General features: G+C 43.6%; 1 protein-coding gene across 3 annotated transcripts; it reads right to left on the reverse strand.

Annotated features, from left to right (window-relative positions):
• Positions 1-677: 677 nt before the first annotated feature.
• On the reverse strand, positions 678-21,914 carry KAT8 (lysine acetyltransferase 8). 3 transcript variants are annotated; one of them, XM_087918244.1, is made up of 12 exons: positions 21,500-21,904; positions 18,155-18,229; positions 14,736-14,911; positions 13,912-13,965; positions 13,365-13,529; positions 12,488-12,577; positions 11,461-11,541; positions 8,541-8,681; positions 7,368-7,461; positions 6,903-7,053; positions 5,644-5,798; positions 678-2,247 (listed from the first exon to the last, which is right to left on the reverse strand). In XM_087918244.1, the coding sequence occupies exons 1-12, from the start codon at positions 21,759-21,761 to the stop codon at positions 2,183-2,185; spliced, it is 1,509 nt and encodes a 502-aa protein (XP_087774370.1). In that variant the 5' UTR covers positions 21,762-21,904; the 3' UTR covers positions 678-2,182. The 3 variants fall into 3 exon arrangements, with proteins under 3 accessions (XP_087774370.1, XP_026576902.1, XP_087774371.1); XM_026721117.2 differs by lacking the exon at positions 11,461-11,541 and having other exon boundaries at positions 21,500-21,914; XM_087918245.1 differs by lacking the exons at positions 8,541-8,681; positions 11,461-11,541.
• Between the last annotated feature and the right edge of the window lie 9 nt (positions 21,915-21,923).

The following is a 21,923-nucleotide window of genomic DNA, read 5'->3' on the forward strand; positions in this document are numbered from 1 at the left end:
TACGGCTTTTATTTATTACCAAAGGGAAGCTTTGTGGACTTATAATTTCCCAAGAAATGTCAAGGTGGAACTAGGGAAAATTTAACAGATCGTGAAGCATTTGCTTATGAGCATTAAGATCTACAGGTAGAATTCTCCAGAAGACATGCAGGAAGTAGATGCCAACTACCAGGATCTGCATTGCCTACAGCTGAGCATACTGACTCATGCGATTGATCTTGTCACATGAGCTGTGCAATGAATACGTGGCATGAATTGGTCAACAGTCTGGGATTATGATAGGCGTGCAATTCTTATACAAAACTCTCACCGGACCCAAGCCGATCAAGAAAAACAACCCAGTCATATTTGGCAAGTGAGGTTCACTGAGGTTGAGTGTTAACACAATTAACATCTTGGTGTGCTGCTGTTAGTCAAACCTTGTGAAAATGAGGAAGAGATGCATTCGTAAACCCCTTCACAACAAGGGTAAGAAGTGTGAACTACCTGTTATGAAAAGGACAGTTTCTGTGACCTAAGCATACTGATACAAATCGGTCTTCATGTCCTGCTATCAGTTTTTCCTCCTTAGAAGGATCTTTTCTCTAGTTTCCTTGTTGCTGGCAGTTTTTTCATTGTGCCACCATTAAGGATCAGCTGTAGTTCTTGTAAATGAGTCATAAAAATGGCACAGCACATGGGTTATGTTTTTTTTTATTAAAATATTTTTTAAGCAGAACACACTATATATATATGGTATACACAATAGAAACTACAGCAACTATGTGACTAGATGTTTCTACCCAAGACATCCACAAGCTTCAGCCTCCCTCCCAAAATCACGGTCCTCAGGACTGAAAGTATGCGAGGACCTCAGCGGAAACGGGTGGTATAGAGACCGGCAAGTTTTTCCCCTTCGGTCCACTTGATCGCTTCAAGAGACTTTTGATCTTTTGGAAAAGTCCCTTCTCATTTGATCACCATCAAATGCGGTTCATACGATAGAAGGAGAAATGTTGAGTAATATCCTACAATATCCTTCTAGACAACTCCCAATCCGGAGTTTGTCTGTTCATCTGGGTAGCCATTTAGAAGGGCACCTAAGTTAAAAGCATGTTTTTTCCTGCCCTAGTTCAGCATTTTGTTCCCAGAGAGAACCATTTCTTTTGAAGCTCTGTAAAAGGAATTAAGTTAATTCCTTTTAGTAACATCATAGAAGCAACACTGCACTATGGAATAGCCTTTTTATTAGGTGCCTATTTCCACTTTTTCCTGAGTCTTAACACCCAAATCCTGACTCTCATGCTACTGGCTACTCAGCTTTCAACTCTAAGAAAGCTTATTTTGGGGGCAGCATTGACCTTAAAAATTGACTCTGGAGCCAGTGATACTACTTCAAAACTCTCTCTCTCTCTTTTCCCACATTGGTAATAGCTATGTGACAGTGGAAGGATTCAAGCTGCTTATCTAGTATACCTAAAAACATGCTTTGATAGAATGTCCAAAGTACTTGCCTCTTTTTGAAGATACGGAGAGTGACAACAGATTTACCAAGAGACTTAAGAGAATTTACAGAAGACCCATTTTTCCCCAAAATTTTGAACCAGGATGATTGTTCAATGTTTCAATGTTGGAGATCTCCAGCATCTCTTTTGGAGAAGTCAATCCTCCTTCCTAGCTTAGTCAATAATCTAGTTTTCAGTATTACTGATAGTAAATGGTGCCTCCGACTTGTGTCGACCATTTGCTGCTCAAATATCCAATCCCTGTGTTTATTTACTGCTCAGATCTTGTTCTACCATAATTCTGCCATATTTAATCACCTGTTAGAACTGTCAATAAGAAATAATAGAATGATTTATCTGCTCCTTTTGTGATAAGAATGAAGGTACCACTTCTACTTTAGAGAAGACACCAGGTTTGGCAAGAAAGAAAAAAACAGTTCTATATCCAGCAACAGAAGAAAACAAAAGGGGGGGGATAAATAAGTAGTTCTTCATTCAAATGAACCCACCTAGGCAGAATTGCTGCAAACTCAAAAAACACCTGTTTTCAGGTGTTTCTCATAACCCCAAACTACCTGTTTCATATATGTTCTTTCAGTACAAGACTGACAGCAATGCTAAATTACTGAACATATTCTAAAATAAAAAAAAGCAGATGTGGAGCCAAAACCTTTCAGTTTTTCAAGTCAGTTTTTCCTTCACTTCTTGGAAATCTTGGCTTGCTTGTGTTTAGGAGGTGCCCATCTCAGGCAGAGAGAATCCACTGGAGAAAAGAGGGAGGAAAAAGGAAATAAGAAAACTCGGTAGGGTAAGGGGGAAAAGAGCAGAGCAGTCAAAGTCCATCACTATCTCGAATGGGCATGGATGTCCCCGCCTCAGCTGAGAATGCTGAAGAAATTTAACAGGTTAACCAAAGTGAGTACTAGAGAAAGCACAACAGATACCACCCTGAATAAAATTATGCCTTGGGTTGGTAACATCAAAAACAAATGCAGGCTTGACTTACAACCATTGAGTGACTGAAGTTACAGCAGCATTAAAAAAAAAAAAAAGACCTATGACCATTTTTCACACTTACGATGGTTTCAGCATTCCCACAATCATCTGAACAAAATCTGGATGCTTGGCAGCTGGCTCATATTTATGACGGTTGCAGTGTCCCGAGGTCATGTGATCCCCTTTTGCAACTTTCTGACAAGCAGAGTCAACGGGGAAGACAGATTCACTTAACAACTGCAGTGATTCATTTAACAACTGTGTCAAGAAAATCTGTAAAATGAAGCCAAACTCACTTAACTGTCTTGCTTAGCAACATAAATTTTGGGATCAACTGTGGTCCTAAGTTGAGGACTACCTGTAAGTGCCATATCAGATTCATTTTAGATTTAATAGATCCTTGCTGGCCATTCAGGCCGTCGTGCAAGAGTTTATGCCTTGTTTGTACCAGCTTCACATCTCTTCAGCTCTGCCCAACAGGCAGTTCCTGACCCAGCCCCCTTCTGAAAAGGAAAGAGATTTGTCCAAATAATCTCCCTGAAGCTCCTGTTATATAAATGACATATTTAGGTAACAGGAGCGATGTCATCAGCTCCCTGGGGGAAAAATAATACTGTCTCTTTCAGAAAAAATTGGCAACATCTAATTTGTTCTAAGATGACTCTTAATAGACACTGGGCATGGTTGCCAATAAACCGAAAGCAAGTTATGTAGCATTTAAATGTTTGCACTCATAATATACAAATATTTGAGTTTCTTTGCGTTTTATGTATATTGGCAAGGGAGGACTGACCACGCTTTCTGCCTAAAACAACCTTGTTCTATGAATGTCTATCACTTGAAACATGCTTCAAATGAAAGGCTAGCCATTTCTCAGCGTCTCTTCTGCATTCCAATATGGGAACATGAATAAATAATCCTGCCCGGCTATCTTATGGGAGTTAAATATTAACTGCCTAGGCTGGTGCAAGGGAAATGAAATCAGTTGCTTAGCAGACTTAACAGTTTGAAGTCCATTCCTTGGAAGGAATCCAAGTACATCAGTTTAGTTGGGATTAAAGGGCACGGCAAAGACTGGACAGCTGTTCTATGAGTCAGGAAAACTAAAAGGACAAGTTTAGGAGCAAGCAGCCCTCAGCACTCCATAAACATGTAGGTGAAAAATAGAAGACGGAATAGAAGGAGTTGGAAGGCACCTTGAAGATCTTCTAGTCCAACCCTCGGCTCAAGCAGGAGACCCTATACCATTCTCAGACAAGGGGCTGTCCAATCTCTTTGACACTCTTCTTAAAAGCTTCCAGTGATGGAGGACCCACAGTTTTTTAAGGCAAGCCGTAACACTAGTTAATTGTTCTCACTGACAGGAAAGTTTTCCTTATTTCTAGGTTGGTTCTTTCCTTGGTTAGTTTCTTTTCCTGCCTTCAGGACCTTTGGAAAATAGGAGTCCCCCCCCCCCTTTGTGGCAGCCCCTCCAATACTGGAACATTGCCATTATATCACCCCTGGTTCTTCTTTTTACTAGACTAGATATACCCAATTCCTGCAAATATTCTTCATATGTTGCTTAAGAATGCTACTTAAGGAAAAACTGGGAAACTGAAGTCACCACAGGAAGTCCTCAACTTACAACCACAACTGGCACAAAAACTACTATTGCTAAGCAATGGAGTCATTGTAAATTGTGTTCACTTTTATGGCCTTTCTACCATAGTCATTAAGTAAATCACATGGACTTTAGCAGATGTAGCTTCCTCCATTGACTTAGCTTTTGGAAAAGCTAAGGAAAGGGAAAGTCACAAATGGCAATCATACAACCCTCGGACATTGCAACTCTCCTGAAAATATACTGGTAGCCAAATGCCCAAATTTTGATCAGAGGGACCACTGCAATGGTCACATGTGCGAGGACTGATCATGAGTCACTTTTTTCAGCACAGTGGTAACACTGAATGTTCATTAAATGAATGATTGTTAGGGCTTAAAAGATCGATCTCAAGAACTTTAGAGCACTGAAGATCAGGAAAAACTACAGATAGTCTTTGACTTACAACCTCAATTGAGCCCAAAATTTCTGTTGTTCAGTGAGACTTTTGTTAAGTGAGTTTTGCTCCATTTTACAACCTTTCTTGAAACGGTTAAGTGAATCACTGCAGTTGATAAGTTAGTAACTCAGTGATTAAATTAAGCAAAGCCCCACTGGGGTTTACTTGTTGGGAGGTCATAAAAAGGGGATCAGGACACAGCAACGGTCATAAGTATAAACCAGTCTCCAAGCATCTGAATGTTGATCACGTGACCGGGGTGGGGTGGGGTGCTAGAAAGGTTGTAACTGTGAAAAACAGTCATAATTCACATTTTTCAGTGCTGTTGTGATTTTGAACAGTCACTAAGCGAATGGTTGTAAGTTGAGGACTACCTGTATATGTTTTAGAGAGAAAGAAAAACAGACATCTCTACACCCACGCAAGAAAGTTAAAAGACAGGAAGCAACATGCATGAAGACGGTTAAAACTGGGAATTTAAAGAAGTGACAGGTGGCATTAAAAAAGGAAGTAAGATCGAGACAATGCAATTGTAAGACCACTTGGAAGCCGCTTCTGGACTTTGTTCTTGAGGTGGAAAAAAAATGAAACGGTGATTTTGGGTTTTACCGATTAGATAGATTTGCTGTTACAGAAATGGCTAGATTATGCTACTATGTAAAAGTATAAGTTGAGGTTTGATGTTACTGCCTTATCCTACTGCATCAAAGGGAGTTGGAAGAAAAAGGCCTTCCCCCCTTTGCTTTGCCCCACTCTTCTCTTCCCTTTTCCCTTCCCTAATATCCCCACTTACTTTTGCATTTTCTTTGTGTGCTGTATTAAAAACTAATATTGTTTAAACCAGAACTGCATAGGCAAACAAGGTTGCGGGTAGGGGGGGGGGCGGGGGGAGCGCTGCAAGCCAAAAAGCTAAATCTAGCAAATTTAAGAAGCAGGCCGGAGATGATTTCAATTCTGCTATCACTGCAGATCTGGAAATGGTACGCAGGCAGAGAGAGAAAAAGAAAGAGAAAAGGGAAGGAGCGCCATGTTGAATATCCCATACGGATCTCAAGACTTTGAGCGAAAGCGGGATGAACTGCTACCGCATCCTGCCCCCCCATTTTCCCATTTGCCGGTACCTGTGATTGGCGGCTTCTTATACTGTGCACTTTTGAGATGCTCCTCCACCAACTTGGGAGTGACGCAAATGACGTGCTGCCCCTTCCAATACTTGACCATGTTCAGGGACTGCAAGGTGCTGATGATGTCATTCTGGGTGATGCTCGTCATCTGGCTGTGCCGAGGGAAACAACACGGTGCGCGTCAGCCAAACAAGGACCAGATAAGGGGCCCTGTTAAATAGGCCTCATGATGTTCAGTGAAGGCTGCTCCATGGTCAAATGCTACAGAAGGGCTCACGGTCTCAAGGCCTCAACACCCACACCCCTTGCTATAGGCCGTCCTCAGCTTACAGCCAGAATTTCCATTGTAAGTAAGGCAGTGGTTAAGCGAGTCCTGCCCAATTTTGTGACTTTTACTATGGTTAACTGAATTGCTGCGGTTGTTAAGCGAATCATACAGTCGTAAGCAAATCTGACTCCCCCCCAACCCCGACTTTGTTGGAAGTTGACAAATGTTGGCTCCCAATTAATTATGGATCACACGACTGCAGGACTCTGCAGCCGTCATAAATACACGGCAGTTGTCAAGCCCCTGGATTTTGACCATGTGACTGTGGGGAGGCTGTGACGGTCGTAAGTGTAAGGACCCGCTGCAAATCAATTTTTCAGTGCCGTTGTAACATCAAATGGTCACTAAACAAATATCAATTTAAGACTTATATTCCGCTTCACAGCCCTCTCTAAACAGTCTGCCCCCAAGATATACTCCTCATTTTACTGACCTTGGAAGGATGGAAGGCCGAGTCAACCTGGAGCCCCTTCAGAATCGAACTCCAGGCTGAAGGCAGAGTTAGCCTGCAATACTTACAACAGCTCATTTAGTGGCACTGAAAAAAGTGACCTATGAACATTTTTCACACGACTATTGAAGCATCCTCGTGGTCATGTGATTTATATTCGGATATTGACAACTGACTCATATTTATGATGGTTGCAGAGTTCAGGGGTCATGTGATCCCTTTTTGCAACAAGCAGAGTCAATGGGGAGGCCAGATTCATTTAACAACCGTGCGACTAATTTAAGAATTGTACTAAGTGAGAAAAGTTGTAAAATGGAGCAAACTCACCTAACACATTTCTCACTTAACAACATACATTTTGGGCTCAATGGTGGTCATAAGTTGAGGACTACCTGTACTGCATTCTAACCACTGGGGCACCAGGGCTCTTTTTTACATTTTACTGCCTGTATGACTAGTAGCCCAATCTCAACTCACCTGAGATCCTTGATGGAAAGGGTGCCTCGGAAGTCCCGAAGAATCTCGAGTAATACCCAGGACCAATAGCTACGGTAGCTCAGCTTGCCAAGGTCCGAAAGGGGCTTTTCGGGGGATCCTACTGTGCTTTCCAGTTTGGAGAGCTCATAGCCTGGGGAGGAAGAGATCAGAAGTCAAGGCCTCAAAGCACCTCAGTTCAGGATCCAGGCATTTCAAGGGCAAGGAAAATCTCAGACCAGATCAAAACTCACACGTTTTAACCAAGTGACTTCGAAATGTTACGGCTAAATATTCAGAATCGTGATTAAGATTAGGTAGCCCTTAAGTGATCAGGATACCAGGGGTGGTAGAAGTTGTCATCAAGGGGACAATGGGTCTATCTATAAATCCAATATCAAGAAGCAATGAAGAGACTGATAATCAACTCTGAAGTTTATAAATTCATGGCTAAGAAAACAAGCTTACTGAATGCAATGAGGAATTTCCCATAACCCCGTCTCTGGTAAGGGGGCAAGGTTAGGATACAAGCCACATTATTTCCATCTGGAGATTCCTTCTCCTAGAGGGGAAAAGAAATCGCAGGAGTCAAATAAATGACGCTGTGGAATCTAACATTAAGCAGAGAAATCAAGATCCAGAAACATGTGTTTTTTTTTTTTTTAAAGTTACCAATTGCATCCGTTATATCTGGCAAATCTAAAACGCTTGCTCTGCTGTCATGGATGAAATCCCTGCTTCCTGTCCTGCTGCAAACTTTCTGCTAAACTGATTTTGGTATTGATTTATTTACCATTGTCTTTCCTTCCTTATGTATTTTTAAATTACCTATAACATTTGTACCCCATCAATCATCCAAAAGCTCAAGGTAGCCTGCATACCATGTTCTTTTCCAATTTAATTCTAAGAGCAACCTAAGTACAATTTCTTCTCTCCCTTTCTGTCAGATGTCAAATAACAACAATTGAACAAATACTGACATGTTTCTGAAACTGGATTTTCTACTTTTGAGCTTTTCTTACCACACACTAATTTTAAACACACGGAAATAAGATTCTAAGTGCTCACTTGGGAATGCACATAAAAGAAAAAAGCAACAGCACTCTTAGTTTAGAAAATTTGCTGAATTATTTGGATCAGCCATGGTTTGGTAGAACTGAAACCCACAATGCTTGGATGGCTGTGTGCAAAATAAGACAGAGGTGGAGTGAATGGGTCCAGTACAAATGGCCTCTCTTGTAAAAAAAAATTCTGATTTTCATTCAGCCCTAATTTTCCAGAGCTTTTCCTCCTTTCCCTCTCCACAACCATTCTTGATATCATCCTTGCCCCTCCCAATCTTCTTAGGACCATCACTTTTCCCGACTTTTTCCCTGTTCACACGAGGACCCAGATTGTTGGGAGCGATGTGCTGACTATGTAAACCACTTAGAGAGGGCTGTAAAAGCCCGGTAAAGTGATATATAAGTCTAAGTGCTACTGCTATCTATCCCAAAGCCCTTGTACCTAGAACAACTGTTTTAGTCCCTGGGACACCACTAGTGCACAGAATATTTTGCACATCCCTAGGGTTTGTCCAACCCTTAAGATCAGAGTTAGTTACAATTCACTCTCCACCCTGTGAACACCTGCAGCCAGTACCTTGGAAAAGTAGCCAACGATATGGGCTCCTTGCCTGTCCACCTCAGTAAGGATGTAGAAGACAAAGGGCTCCACGTCAAAGTAGAGGGTCTTATGATCCAGGAACAGTTTGGCCAAAAGACACAAATTCTGGCAATAAATCTGGGGGGAGCAGGGGGGCGGGGAAGAGAAATCAAGAGGCAGTAAGGACACAAGCAAAAGAATGGAATCCAGGATCAAAGAGAAGGAACACTGGCTTACCTGAATGTTCGTTTTCTATCTATGTGGAGTGAGTCCAGATAGGATGGGTTATCTCAGCTTAAATCAATAGGACTGAGTCTGCCCAAATTCGAGCTCCGCCCCTTTGCTGTGGCCACCCCCCAGCTTTCGACGAAGCATCAAGGCAGACAAGAAGTGATTCAACTACAGCAAATAAGCAGACACACATTAATGCACCCCCCTAGCCCACCCCTGACCAGACCAATCAGGGTGGGGCTGGACTCACTCCACAAAGACAGAAAATGAACATTCAGGTAAGCCAATGTTCCTTTTCCTGTCTATGGTTACTTGAGTCCAGATAGGATGGGACAAAGCCTCCTAATTCCAGGGAGGGCAAAAGTCTGGTCCTACTTACACCAATGTTCATGTACACTTTGCAGGACTCTTCTGCCGAAAACGGCATCTGCCGCAGCAAAAGTATCAATGCGATAATGGCGGATAAAAGGAGACAGAGAAGACCAAGTGGCCGCTCTGCAAATCTCCTCAATGGGGGCTTGAGTAGCCCAGGCCGCCGTTGTTGCTGCACTCCTGGTGGAATGTGCTCTCAACCCTCTCAGAATCGGAAGAGCCATCGTGTAGTAAGCCTTAGTGATGCAGGTCCTAATCCACCTGCCCACCGTCATAGTCGACACCTTCAACCCCAAGGAATTGGATTGAAATGAGGCAAACAGGGCCTCCATCCTTCGGAACAGAAGGGTCCTCCTGATATAAGTCTTCAAAGCCCTCCACACATCCAGAGTGTGCCAAGATCGCTCGAGAGAGTGGGAAGGATACAGGGCAAAAATTGGGAAGGACAAGTTCCTGTGCTCTATGAAATCTGGAATTGATTTTAGAAATAAAGGAGGGATCTAAGTGCAGCACCAGTCTGTCTGCGTGGAAGACACACAAGTCCTCCTTGACAGAAAGAGCGGCTAACTCCGAAATCCTCCTAGCCGAAGGGATGGCTATGAGGAATGCCACCTTGAGAGGAATTACAAGGTTATGGATTTAAGGGGTTCAAAGGGTGGGGACATTAAAGCTTTTAGAACTTCGAGAAGGTCCCAAGTGGGAAATCTGTGAACCACTGGTGGTCTTATGTTGGAAGCCCCTTTTAAAAAATTACGAATAGTCTGATTGAGACAGGGAACCTTTACGATGCAAAAACACTTCCACTTGCGCCGACCATCTGCCTGCCAACTCTTCAGCCAAAACATTCTACGGGCAGCGATGGATGTAGTGATGGCCTTGGAGGCAAACCTGGCGGTATTTAAAGTAGCGTCTGCAGTGAATTCTGTGGCTGCGGCCAATTTATGAATATCCTGATGAATGCGCATGTCAGATGCAGGGACATGGTCCTGCAATTGGCAAAGCCATCATAGAGAGGATCTTGTGAAAAAGGAGGCGGCCGAAGCCTCCTTAACTGCCCAAGCAGCTGTCAGGTGAGTGCATGCATTGGAGGGATTGCTTGATCCTCTCATCTTCAGCTTTTAGTGCCTCTTCAGGATCTGCTGGATTGGATGAGGCAGAGATCATAGCTGCGACTGGTGCATCAACTGTAGGCACCTGCAGGGAGCTTGTTAGCTTGGGCCCCATTGTAAAGAACGCCTCTTGTTGGCCAACAGCGATGAGGAAGTATCAGGGGCTTCCATCTGTTTTTGTGTAACACTGAGGAATAATCTAGGGACCGGCACCATTTCTGGTCTTACAGCTGGTTCATCGAAAAGTTGATCAGGTGGCACCTTGCCATCACCCTGTTTCACCAACATCAGCCTTAGGCCACAACTTTGCAGTTTTTTTGGCTTTGAATAATAAAGCCCTAAAATTCTGTGCATCAAAAATGCCAGTAAAGGAAGGTCTCTCCGGGGCCATATCCTCATCCTCTGAGAAATCAGATTCTTTCTTCTCTTCTTCAAGGGCTCTGCCAGCAATGCTGGATAACAAAGGCACTGGTGAACCTCTGTCTCTGAAGGAATAGGTTTCTCTAGCATGAAAAGACCTGTCTGGATCTGATTGACTGAGGCCTCAGAGATATTTCCTTTGGACACTCGAAGAGCCTCTACCACTCCCCTTCTGATAGCCTTAGCAATAATGGCTTCCAAATGGGCTGGAACAGCCTCTTCCTCTGAATTGTAAGGTTCAGCAACAGGTCTGGTCCTTTTAGGGGGAGGAGGAAGCAGCTCTTCCACAATTGAAGGCTCCCTATCATCCCTCTCAAGGTCTCCCAAGGGAGTTGGATTCCCAACTGCAGAAGAATTATCAGGACACCAAATCCCAGGGCGAGGGGGCCCAGTAAAGGCAGAAGGCCCTACTTCCAGTTGTATAACTGGGGGTTGTGCAGACTGATCTAAACCAGCATCAGGAGGAGGAGATCTCCTGCCCTTCCCCCCAGCCACATGGTGGCGTTTTTCAGACCTATTTCCAGAAGCCTTTGTTTCCTTCTGGACTTCTGGTTCAGCTCTGGCTTCAGGAGCCTTCCTCTTCTGGATTTTCCTTTGGAAGTGGAAGGGCTTGGTTCCCTTTCTTGCTCTTTATCAGCCATCTCACCCGGAGAATGAATTAATTCACAAGAAAGAGGCAGGGAAGGGAGGGGACTTGCTGGAAGGAGGAAGAAGAATTAATAAATCCACCACAAGTAATTAATGCAATAAAAAGGCCAGATCTAGAAACAAAATAATCATCTTACCTGGTAAGCCAGCTTAGCAAGCCTGTGAAGGCAACTGCTGGGCTGCAGCACACCCTGCCGGTCACACACCAGGTTTTGGACCTGCAAAGAGGTCAGAATGGCGCCCACGCCGATTTCCTCAGTGCGGGAGACTCCCTGACGCTGGTCTGCAACCCAGCACTGGCAACCTGGCTGATAGCGCCCTTCGGCTAGGGGTAATCCCTGCTAGCTGGGATCGGGCCGATGCCCAATTAAGCGGCTACTTTGTTTCCTCCAAACATTCAGCAAAGCTCTCGGTGGCTTCTCCCAGATCTTCAAGCCGCTGCTGTAGGCTGCTGTGCTGAGCGTTTTGCAGTCAAGGCGATCAATACAGCAAGCCAGAAAGTGAAAGAGAAACCGCAAGCAGTTTCTATTGCTGCCGCGCTGCTGCGCCAATCAGCTGGCTGCCCTTATTAGGCTGAGTGCCCAAGAGCCGTCCCACGTGGTCTGGCCTCCCTGCACTGAGTCTGAAGCCCTTTGCGCTGTTTCCCGGTTCTGGGAGCTAAAATTAGCTCACTCACCAGTCTCCATCAGATTCCAAGCCTCAAAGATCTGTTTAAAACTTTTTTCCCCTTTTTATGATCAGGCTCTAATTAGAGCTATATGGGAGCCTTGTAAAACACGTAGAGTCCTGGCTAAGACTGAATTGAAAACTGGGGAGTGGCCACAGCAAAGGGGCGAAGCTTGAATTTGAGCAGATTCAGTCCTATTGGTTTAAGCTGAGATAGCCCATCCTATCTGGACTCACATAACCACAGACAGGAAAACTACCTGTAGTTTGGCTTATTTTAAAAGGGACTTGCAAACGTGGGGAGAAGTAAATTATATAGTAGTTAATGTCTGTTTATGACTGTTGAGAGTGACTGGCTTTGTAGCTGAAGAGCCAGATGTTCCAAACAGCGAAGATGGAAAATGCAGGTTCCCAAAATAGCAAACTAGGCACTTAGGCCACAAAAAATGAGCACAAGGAACAGCCAGAAGAAACCCTGCAGCTGAAGTGAACTCTTACCTTGTGATCTTTCCCATCCACCTCATATACTGAAATGTTGTTTTTGCGATAGATTTCTTTCCCTGGAGGTTGCCGCCACTGACATTGGCCCTGGAACAACAAGACGACAACCTATGAGTACCAAAATTGACGTTGTTTTTTTTCCCCTGAGGAATTCCACCTGATGACTTGTTCAATGCAGCTTCTGAAGCATTTATTTGGCTTTTGACCAGGTTATTATTCTCCGGTTTCATTTTAGCTTTGTTCATTTAGATTTTTCCAGCTGATAGCACTGGAAGTACTGAAACTAAATACAGGTAACCCTTAACTTGCAGAAGTTTGTCTAGTGACCGTTCAAGATCATGACAGCACTGAAAAAAAAATGACTTACAGCCATTTTTCACACTCATGATCACTGCAACACCATGGTCTTGTGATCAAAATTCAGCTTCTTGGCAACTCTTGACCTTGGCCTCTTGACTCGTATTTATGATGGTTGTTGGGTCCTGCCATCATGTGATCGCCGCTTGCAACTTTTTGACAAAGTCAATGGGGAAGCCAGATTCGCTTAACAATTGTGTTATTAACCTAACAACTGCAGCGATTCACTTAACAACTACAGGAAAAAAGGTCGTAAAACAGGGCCAAACTCACTTAACAACTGTCTTCACTTAGCAACAGAAAATTTGGGTTCAACTGCGGTTGTAAGTCGAGGGCTACCTGAACGCCAATTCAAATGTACTGATATTCACAGATCCCTGATATTCAACGCAAACACAGCTTGCTCTGCTTTCTGATACTGTCCCATTCCACTTACAGGCTCTCTGGTGCTCAATTCTCTCCCACCCCAACCTTCCCCAGCCTTAGGCCCCTGGCAACTGTCCTCCCCGTTGCGTACGAGGTGATAGCGGTAAGTCTTCTCAAACTTCATATACTTGAGGCAGTATTCGCAGATCCACAGCTTGGGCTGCTTCCCGTAGTCTTCTGGGAATGGTGAGAAATACCAAGCATCAATCTCATAGTTCCCGATATGGATTTTGTCCACGTATTTCACTTTGGTGATCTGAGAAGAGACAAAAGTAAGTGGTGTTCTACAAGCACAATCGGAGCAATAGCACTTAGACTTATATATCAAACCCCTGGCAGTGGGAAGAGACAGCTATAGCAATGGCACCTAGTCTTATATACTGTTTCCCATGCTTAACAGCCGCTCTCTAAGCGGTTTACAGAGTCAGCCTATTGTCCCCAACGATCCGGCCCCTCATTTTATCAACCTCAGAAGGATGGAAGGCTGAGTCAACCTTGAGCTGCTCAGAATCGAACTGGTCAAGTGAGCAATGTGTTAGCCTGCAAAACGGCATCCTAACCACTGTGCCATCACGGCTTGTAATGCTCCCTTTTCCGAAACTCTTTGGGTTTCAAGCCAGGTACGGATAAACACTCACTGCCTCATGTTCCTTCTCCAAAGCTGCTGTGGTGGGGTCCATCTCAGCATACGTCTGTGGTGGGGGAAAAAACAAACTGAGTACCAACAAGCATTTCCTGGAAAAACCACCTTCTACTGCCACCATAAAGATAGCAATAGCATCAAAAGTACAATTGTGTACAGGTAGTCCCCCACTTACAACAGTTCATTTAATGATCGTTTGAAGTTGCAACAGCACTGAAAAAAGTGATGTATGACCATTTTTCACACTTATGGCCATTCCATGATCACATGTTCAAAATCCAGGAAATTGGCAATTGGCACGTGACGGTTGCAGTGTCCTGGGATCATGTGATCCCCCTTTGCGGCCTTCTGACAAGTATAGCCAATGGGGAAGCCAGGTTCACTTAACAAATGTTCCACCTTCCCTAACTTAAGAACTGCAGTGATTTGCTTAACAACTGTGGCAGGAAAGGACGTAAAATGGAGCAAAACTCACTTAACAATGGTCTCATCTAGCAACAGAAAATCGGGGCTCAACTGTGGTCTTAAGTCGAGAACTGTGTTTTTTTTTTCCACCCCACCTCTGGAATGGACAGAGGCAGTCCTCAATTTACGACCGTTCATTCAGCAACCACAGCCTCTCCACTGCCTGAGGTGCCCCATGCTCCACATGATTACAATGGGGAGGCTCGGGATTCCAAGGGTGCCTTGCTTAATGAGAGCAGCAATGGAGTGATTGTAATAATGGGCACAACTGTGGTTTTGTGAGTTGAGGGCTACCTTCACTGTGTAGCACAGCACAAGTTCCACCTTCCCAGCCATCCCTCCCTTGCACATCACCTTTTGGACATGGTTGATCTCATCATGCTTGCGCTTCTGATTGCGTGTGATCTTGCGCTCGGGCTGCTCAGAAAGCTCATTCATGTATTGATCGGTATTCTTTTGCACAGCATCTTTGACTGTCTTGGTGAGGGCCAGGCGGTTCTTATCCACCCACTCATCCAGACGTCGGTTGACTGTGAGAGACGGAGGAGAGATAGGAGATTGCAAAAATCTCACCATTCCCCCCACTCCCCTTCTAGCCATTCCATACAAAATGTTCTTTAGCTAACAACTGAATTTATGGGAACGAGAAGGTCGATCCACCCTGCCTTCCTCTACTTTGAGGTGAACAGAATCTACTGATGGACCTCTAGATCAGGGGTGTTCCACCTTGGCAACTTTATGACCCGAGGACTACAATGCACAGAACTCTGGCAGTTGAAGTCCATAAGGCCTTGTTGGACATCCCTGATCAAGATGATCAGCAAGGATTTCTGACTGCTAGGGATTTATCAACAACAAACAAAAATCATCACTGGAAACAAAGCTTTGGCTGTTGTCCAAAGTTGTGCACAGCAGCTTCAATTCTGGTATTAGAAAAAATTAAAACCCACAATTGACATTAAGCAGAGTCTTCATCCTAATTTCCATCAATAAATTCTCCTTCAGCTTCTTCCTTGAGTTCATTATTGAACTGAAGGCATACAATTTTTTCTTCTGCTTTTTTCTTTCCTCCTACAAACTGGGATAATTGGCACAACATGAGTTATATCACACTGTGCTAAGGCACACTATGATGGTTCTTTATCTAACAATTTATCATTAGTGTGCAGAAAAAATACAACTTTACTTAGAAAGCTACCTAAAGCTACATCTACACTAAATCTCCCTATGCTCATCTAATCTCAAAGTCAACTTAATTTATGGAACAACGGTTCTTCCAGTGGAGCTTCCATCGAGGAGACCATGATCGTGTGTGGCTTTGATCCGTGCTTACCCTGTTGGAAGGGGTCCCTACAGGACTGGAACCATCAGACCCTCCTCGGAGGGGTGGGGGAAGAGGGGGAGACCGACAGCCGGGTTGAGGGGAGCCGCATCTCCCCTCCCTGGCTTGCTATACTACCCTGGAAGACAGGGAGAAGAGGCAGTTTTAATGGCTGCCCTGAAGACAGGAAGCTATCAGGACTTAAGTGTGTGCTGGAGTGGTGAAGTGGTGAGCGGCGTGTAACCAGATAAGAGAAGCCGAACGTTTTGTTTTAATAACCCTGAAAAGCAGAAAGGATTCCTTGCTTGAGAGTGTAACAGCAGCGAATGGAAAATAGGACAATATAAGGTAAATAAAAACTGAACTATAGAAGAGCTATAATCTTCGGGGGATGGGATTGGGAGACCTTGTGCTGTCTTCGTTCACTTCCTTCCTCTGCGGCCACTCTCAGTCAGTGTTGATAGGAGGGGAGAGATCCAACCCTCGCCCACTGCTTTACGGGGTTCCGCAGGGCTCGGTACTCTCTCCGCTCCGTTCAACATTTATATGAAACCGCTGGGTGAGATCATCCGTCACCATGGACTGAGGTATCACTAATATGCTGATGATACTCAGTTGCATGTCTCAGCCCGTGGTGAGTTAAGTGTTGCTGTGTTCTCCCTCTCACAATGCCTGGAGGCTGTTAGGGGCTGGATGGGGAGCAATGGCTTGAAACTAAACCCTTGCAAGACCGAGTGGCTCTGGGTCTGGGGTTCATTGGTTCAGGGAGAATTGCCACCTTTAGTCTTGGATGGGGTGGAACTACCCTAAACAGACCCTGTGCGTAATCTAGGGGTTTTCCTGGACTCACGATTCCTGTTCAAAGACCAGGTGGCGGTCTTGGCCAGGAGGGCCTTTGTGCAACTGTGGGTTGTGCACCAGTTATGCCCTTTCTTGAACCAACACTCCCTACTCACAGTCACTCATGCCCTGGTCACTTTCTGTCTTGATTATTGCAATGCGCTCTATATGGGGCTCCCCTTGAGGAGCATCTGGAAGCTCCAGTTGGTGCAAAATGCAGTGGTCCGCATGGTTTTATGCAGACCCCAGGGTGCACATGTGTCACCTCTCCTGCAGGAGCTGCGTTGGTTGCTGATTTGCTGCCGGGCGCAATTCAAGGTGCTGGTTTTAAAGCCCTTCATGGCTTGGATCCGGGTTATCTGAGGAAACATCTCTTGCTAGTGACTTCTACCTGACCCATTAGAGGGAGGAGGCAGGGAATGCTGCAGGTCCCACCCCTGAGGGAGATACATTTGGTGGGACCTAGAAGAAGGGCCTTCTCTGTGGTGGTTCTGTCCCTCTGGAACAGAGATTAGAATGCCCCCCTCATGAATACTATTCCGAAAGGAACTGAAGACCTGGTTTTGCCAACGGAACCAGGAGAAGGATGGAACCCATCAAATAGCTAGTGTGATCCGCTTTTGTCAGGGTAGGGGGTGGGAGTTGTTGGTTTTTCCCCCCAAATTTTGTTCTATTGTATTTTACTAATTTATTTGATTCTTTTTGTTAGTTCTTATTGTTTTTATTTTTGTTTTAAATATGACTTTACATTGTGTAAGCCGCCTCAAGTCACCATGGCCGAATAGGCAGCAATATAAATCAAATAAATAGATTAATTAATTAATTAATTAATTATTTTAAAAAAAGAAATTAAAACTTTGAAAAGTGGAAGTGATATAGAGCCCCACCTAATGGTACAAGACATTGTTTTCCTGGTTGACTTTATGGAAAATTACTGGTCTTTTAAATGCGTGAATGAGAAAAGATATGAAATAAAAGACTTTAACAGAACAAGAACCCCGGAAGCTTTAAAGAAAAAAAAAGGGGAGATTGCAGCAAGAGGATAAATGAAGGCAATATCTTGGGACTGTTGAGGGTTGATGTGCAAAGGAAACAGAAAGTCCAATAAGGAAAAGAGAAATAAGTGGAGCCTCTTGGCAAGGATTACAATTAACTTTAATAAAATAAAAAATAACACAATTGATTAAAAAATGGAAGAAGCAAGCAAAGAATTTAAGTCGGAACTGCAATCTGTGAAAGAAATTTATCTAAAGATTAGTTGAATGGATAATAATTTGAGATGATATTAATTAAGAAAGTTGAAAATGTAACTATGACTATGTATAAATACTGTAATCTGGAACCACGTTGCTCACGTGAAGAGATGTGTCAAAAATAAAAATAAAAAACTTTGGGAATAAAAAAAATTATGGAACAACTTAATTTATGGAAGACTGCAGGAAAATAAATAAAAGCACAGTTATATTTAATTAGATTAATTCAGATGGTTAGGAATTCAAGGAATCATCATTCCAGTTTATCTGCAGGGCATGAGATTAGGGAAGACTGAACTAGATCAGGTATTCTAATTTTCTCTTTGTTATTCAGATCAGAATCTTAAAACACCACTTACATCCTACATAGTGAACATAAAATTCCTCTCTGGCTTCTTGTTCGTTGAGCCGAGACTGAATCACCTCTGCAGAATCTGAAGGGGAAGCAACCATAAATCTGGTTAAAGGACATTTCAGTTATGAAAAGTGAGAAATATAAGTCAGTAAAAAGACTACAAAGCACATCTTTTTTTTCAAAAGGCAGCAAGCTAGCAAGGAAAAAGCCTATAAAAATTTACTTCATTCTTACCATTCAAGCTTGAGGCATTGATATGGATCTTGTGTACATGTAGTCCTGGACTCATGACCATTCAAAGTTACAACATCACTTGAAAAAAGTAATTTTTTATAGTTCTTCTCACTTACAAACATTTTTCATACTTACAAGTCAAGCATCCCCTTGGTCACACGATGAAATTTCCGTTGCTTGGCAATGCATCTTGGGGTCGTGTGATCACCCTTTGCGTCCTTCTGACAAGCAAAGTCAATGCCCAATTCACTTAACAGCCATGTTAGTAACTTACTATGATTCACTTAACAATTATAAGGTCGTAAAATGGGGCAAAACTCATTTAACAAATGTCTTGCTTAGCAACATGGGCTCATTTCTGGTCATGTTGAGGACTATTTTTAATTAAATTCAGGAATACGAAGAAGTTTCCCCTTATTTCTATAATATGTACAAGGATACTTTAGAGAAGTATAATAGAATAATGAGAAGGCATTTAGTCCATCAATGTTCAATTGCAATTAAATTATAAAATGTTCAGTATATTAGAGGTAATCCTCAACTTACAACTGAGCCCAAAATTTCTGTTGTTAAGGAGACATTTGTTAAGTGAACATTTGCCCCATTTTATAATCTTTCTTGCCACGGTTGTTAAGTGAATCACTGCAGTTGTTCAATTAGTAACAGGGTTATTAAGTGAATCTGGCTTTCCCATTGACTTTGCTGGTCAGAAGTTTGCAAAACAGCATCACGTTAACCCGGGACATTGCAACCATTATAAATAGGTGTGAATCAGTTGCCAAGCATCTTGATTTTGATCACATGACCATGGAGATGCTGTGGAAAATGGCAGTAAGTCACTTTTTTCAGTGCCATTAGAACTTTGAACAGTCACTAAATGAACTGTTGTAAGTCCAGGACTACCAGTATTGTTAATCAGATGTAATAAGGATCACAATCTTAAATGACTGTACTGACACTTGAAGCTGGAAGAACAGACAGAGGCAGCCGTATCAGTCTAGCTTTGTGTATGATGTAATTGTTTATATGAAAATGATCCTTTCATTGGTGGCTCCAAAACCGTGTTATCTGCTTCAGAACCCAATATGATAAGCTTCCTTCTTCTCCTTGTGGAAATGGATTAAATGAGGACACCCGAGCATTTCACAATTATGTGCAGCTCATCTTAATGCTTAACCCTACACAGAATGAATTTGGCTTTAGATATTTTGTGGCATTTTACGAATCTTTAAAGTAATTTGAGATTCTAAGTTTAAATCAATAATTGTCTTTATAAATAATAACTACTATGCCAGTGTTGGAGTTCGAGGACAACTAGTAACAAATGGGCTACAGCAGTTTTGTGGACGGGCACCAGAAGCGGGGTGGGGGGGAGAGGAAAGAGGGGATGATTCTGTGTGACTACAGCTCCATTTACAAATGGAGCTGCACATCTGAGCACACTTGCCACCTTATGAGACCCGATACTGAGCCATGGCCCTTGGACCTCTGGACTATAGGCTTCAGGACTGTTGGCTGAGCAACCAGACCCGGCAGCTGTAGGACAACTGGAAAAAAAGGAGTCTACCCGTCATAAATATACAAAGATTGAAAACAAAGAAATAATGACAAAACCAGTCAATAGCAAAAGGCAGTGTTACTTACAGCGGCTTACAATCTGTGATGATACTTTTAATACCTCATAAAACATCATCATCTGCCTATTCCAGGGTCTTGGGAAGGATTCATAGGTAGACAAAAATGCCAAATTGGGTCTGAATATCTGGCTGATTGGGCAATCAACAACAATAATAACTTTAGAATTCAAACAGGTAAGCACCTGCCACATAACATCCCAGAATTAATAACTATCAATAAGAAAGACATAAAATCTGGATAGTGATTGTTGCAGTACCTGGAGGCTGCAAGAATAGAAGAGAAAATTACAAAATGCAAAAAAACCCTGCAAATAGAGTGACTAGCGACTAGCATAGAAAGCAAAAATGGTATTAATAGTAATAGGCACAAGTAAAAAAGAGGCCATCTTTCCTCACCTCTGGCAGAGGGTCTCCTGTTTGAGCAGAAGGTTATCGGATTAGTAGACCTCTAAGGTCCCTTCTAATTCTGTTATTTTGTCAACACAAGGCAGCATTCACAGCTGCCTTGTATTTTTCTCCACAACAGTCATTCACTAAACTTCCATGGACATGGGTAGGCTTGAATCTGGTCCTCCTTGGCCATAGTCTAATATTTGAACTACAGGTAGGTCAAAAGACCAACATTGAGCCCACATTTCTGTTGTTAAGTGAGAAATTTATTAAGTGAACATTTTCCCCACTTCACGACCTTTCTTGCCACTGTTGTTAAGTGAATCTCTGCAAAGTTGAAAAGTTAGTAACAGAGTCATTAAGTGAATCTGGCTTCCCCACTGACTTGGTTCATCACAAGGTGGCAAAAGGGGATTATGTGAGCCCAGGACCCCACAACTGTCATAAATACATGTCGGTTGCCAAGTGTCCAAATTTTGATCACATAACCATGGAGATGCCGCAAAGGCCATAACTGTGAAAAACAGCCTTAAGTCACTTTTTTCAGTGCCGTTGTTACTTTAAATGGTCACTAAATGAATTGTTGTATGTCAAGGACTGCCTGTACATTTAGTGACTGTTCAAAGTTATATTTGAAAAAAGTGACTTAGGACTGTTTTTCACACCTAATGACCATTGCAGCATTCCTATGATCATGTGATCAATATTCAGATGCTTGGCAAGTGGTTCAAATTTACGACCGTTGCAGTGTTCTGGAGTCACATAATTAGTTTTTCGAATCCCCTGGTCATATACATTTTTGCAACCTCCTGACAAGCAAAGTCAATGGGGAAGCCAGATTCACTTAACAACCATGGCCAGAAAGTCGTAAAGTGGGGCAAACTCACTTAAACAACTTAGCAACGTAAGTTTTGGGCTCCGTAACGGGAGGACTTCCTCTGCTTCAAACCCCGGGACGTCCTAATCGTCGATCAAAGCGCAGTGCGGCAAGCGTTAAGACGACGCGAGTCCTCTCCGACGTGGAATACACAAACGCACGCAAACAGAGCGCTGAAACACAAAAGGGAGGGCGGGGAGGGGGCACTTACGCCACGTCCCGTCCCCTCGCCGACATAGGTAGGTCTCTCCGATCTCCACGGTGACTTCAGCCTCGCGAGAGGGCGGCGACGAGGACGGGCGGCTCTGGTGGCCCAGGCCTCCCGCGCTGCCTTGCCTCGGCGCCTCCTCTTCCTCTCGCCCCCCCGGCCCCAGGCGTCGTGAGTCCGAGCCGGGGGGGCTACCCCGGTCCCCTCCGCCTTCGTCCGCAGCGGATGCCGTGTTGCCTCCTCCGGGCCCGCCCGCCGCTGCCATGACAACCGCCACAGCGACAACAACTCAGGCGCGAGGAAAACACCCCAATCGCATCTAACGGCTCTCCCCACACAACCACCTTACAGGCCCAAACCGGAAGTGCTTTCCCTAGGTCATCATAGATAAAACTTCCAGGCGAGGGCGCATACGTGTGACGTCAAC

The sequence above is a fragment of the Pseudonaja textilis genome, chromosome Z (genome assembly GCF_049901715.1).
Source record: "Pseudonaja textilis isolate UNSWEBS1 chromosome Z, rPseTex1.2, whole genome shotgun sequence".
Classification (NCBI taxonomy): Eukaryota; Metazoa; Chordata; class Lepidosauria; order Squamata; family Elapidae; genus Pseudonaja; species Pseudonaja textilis.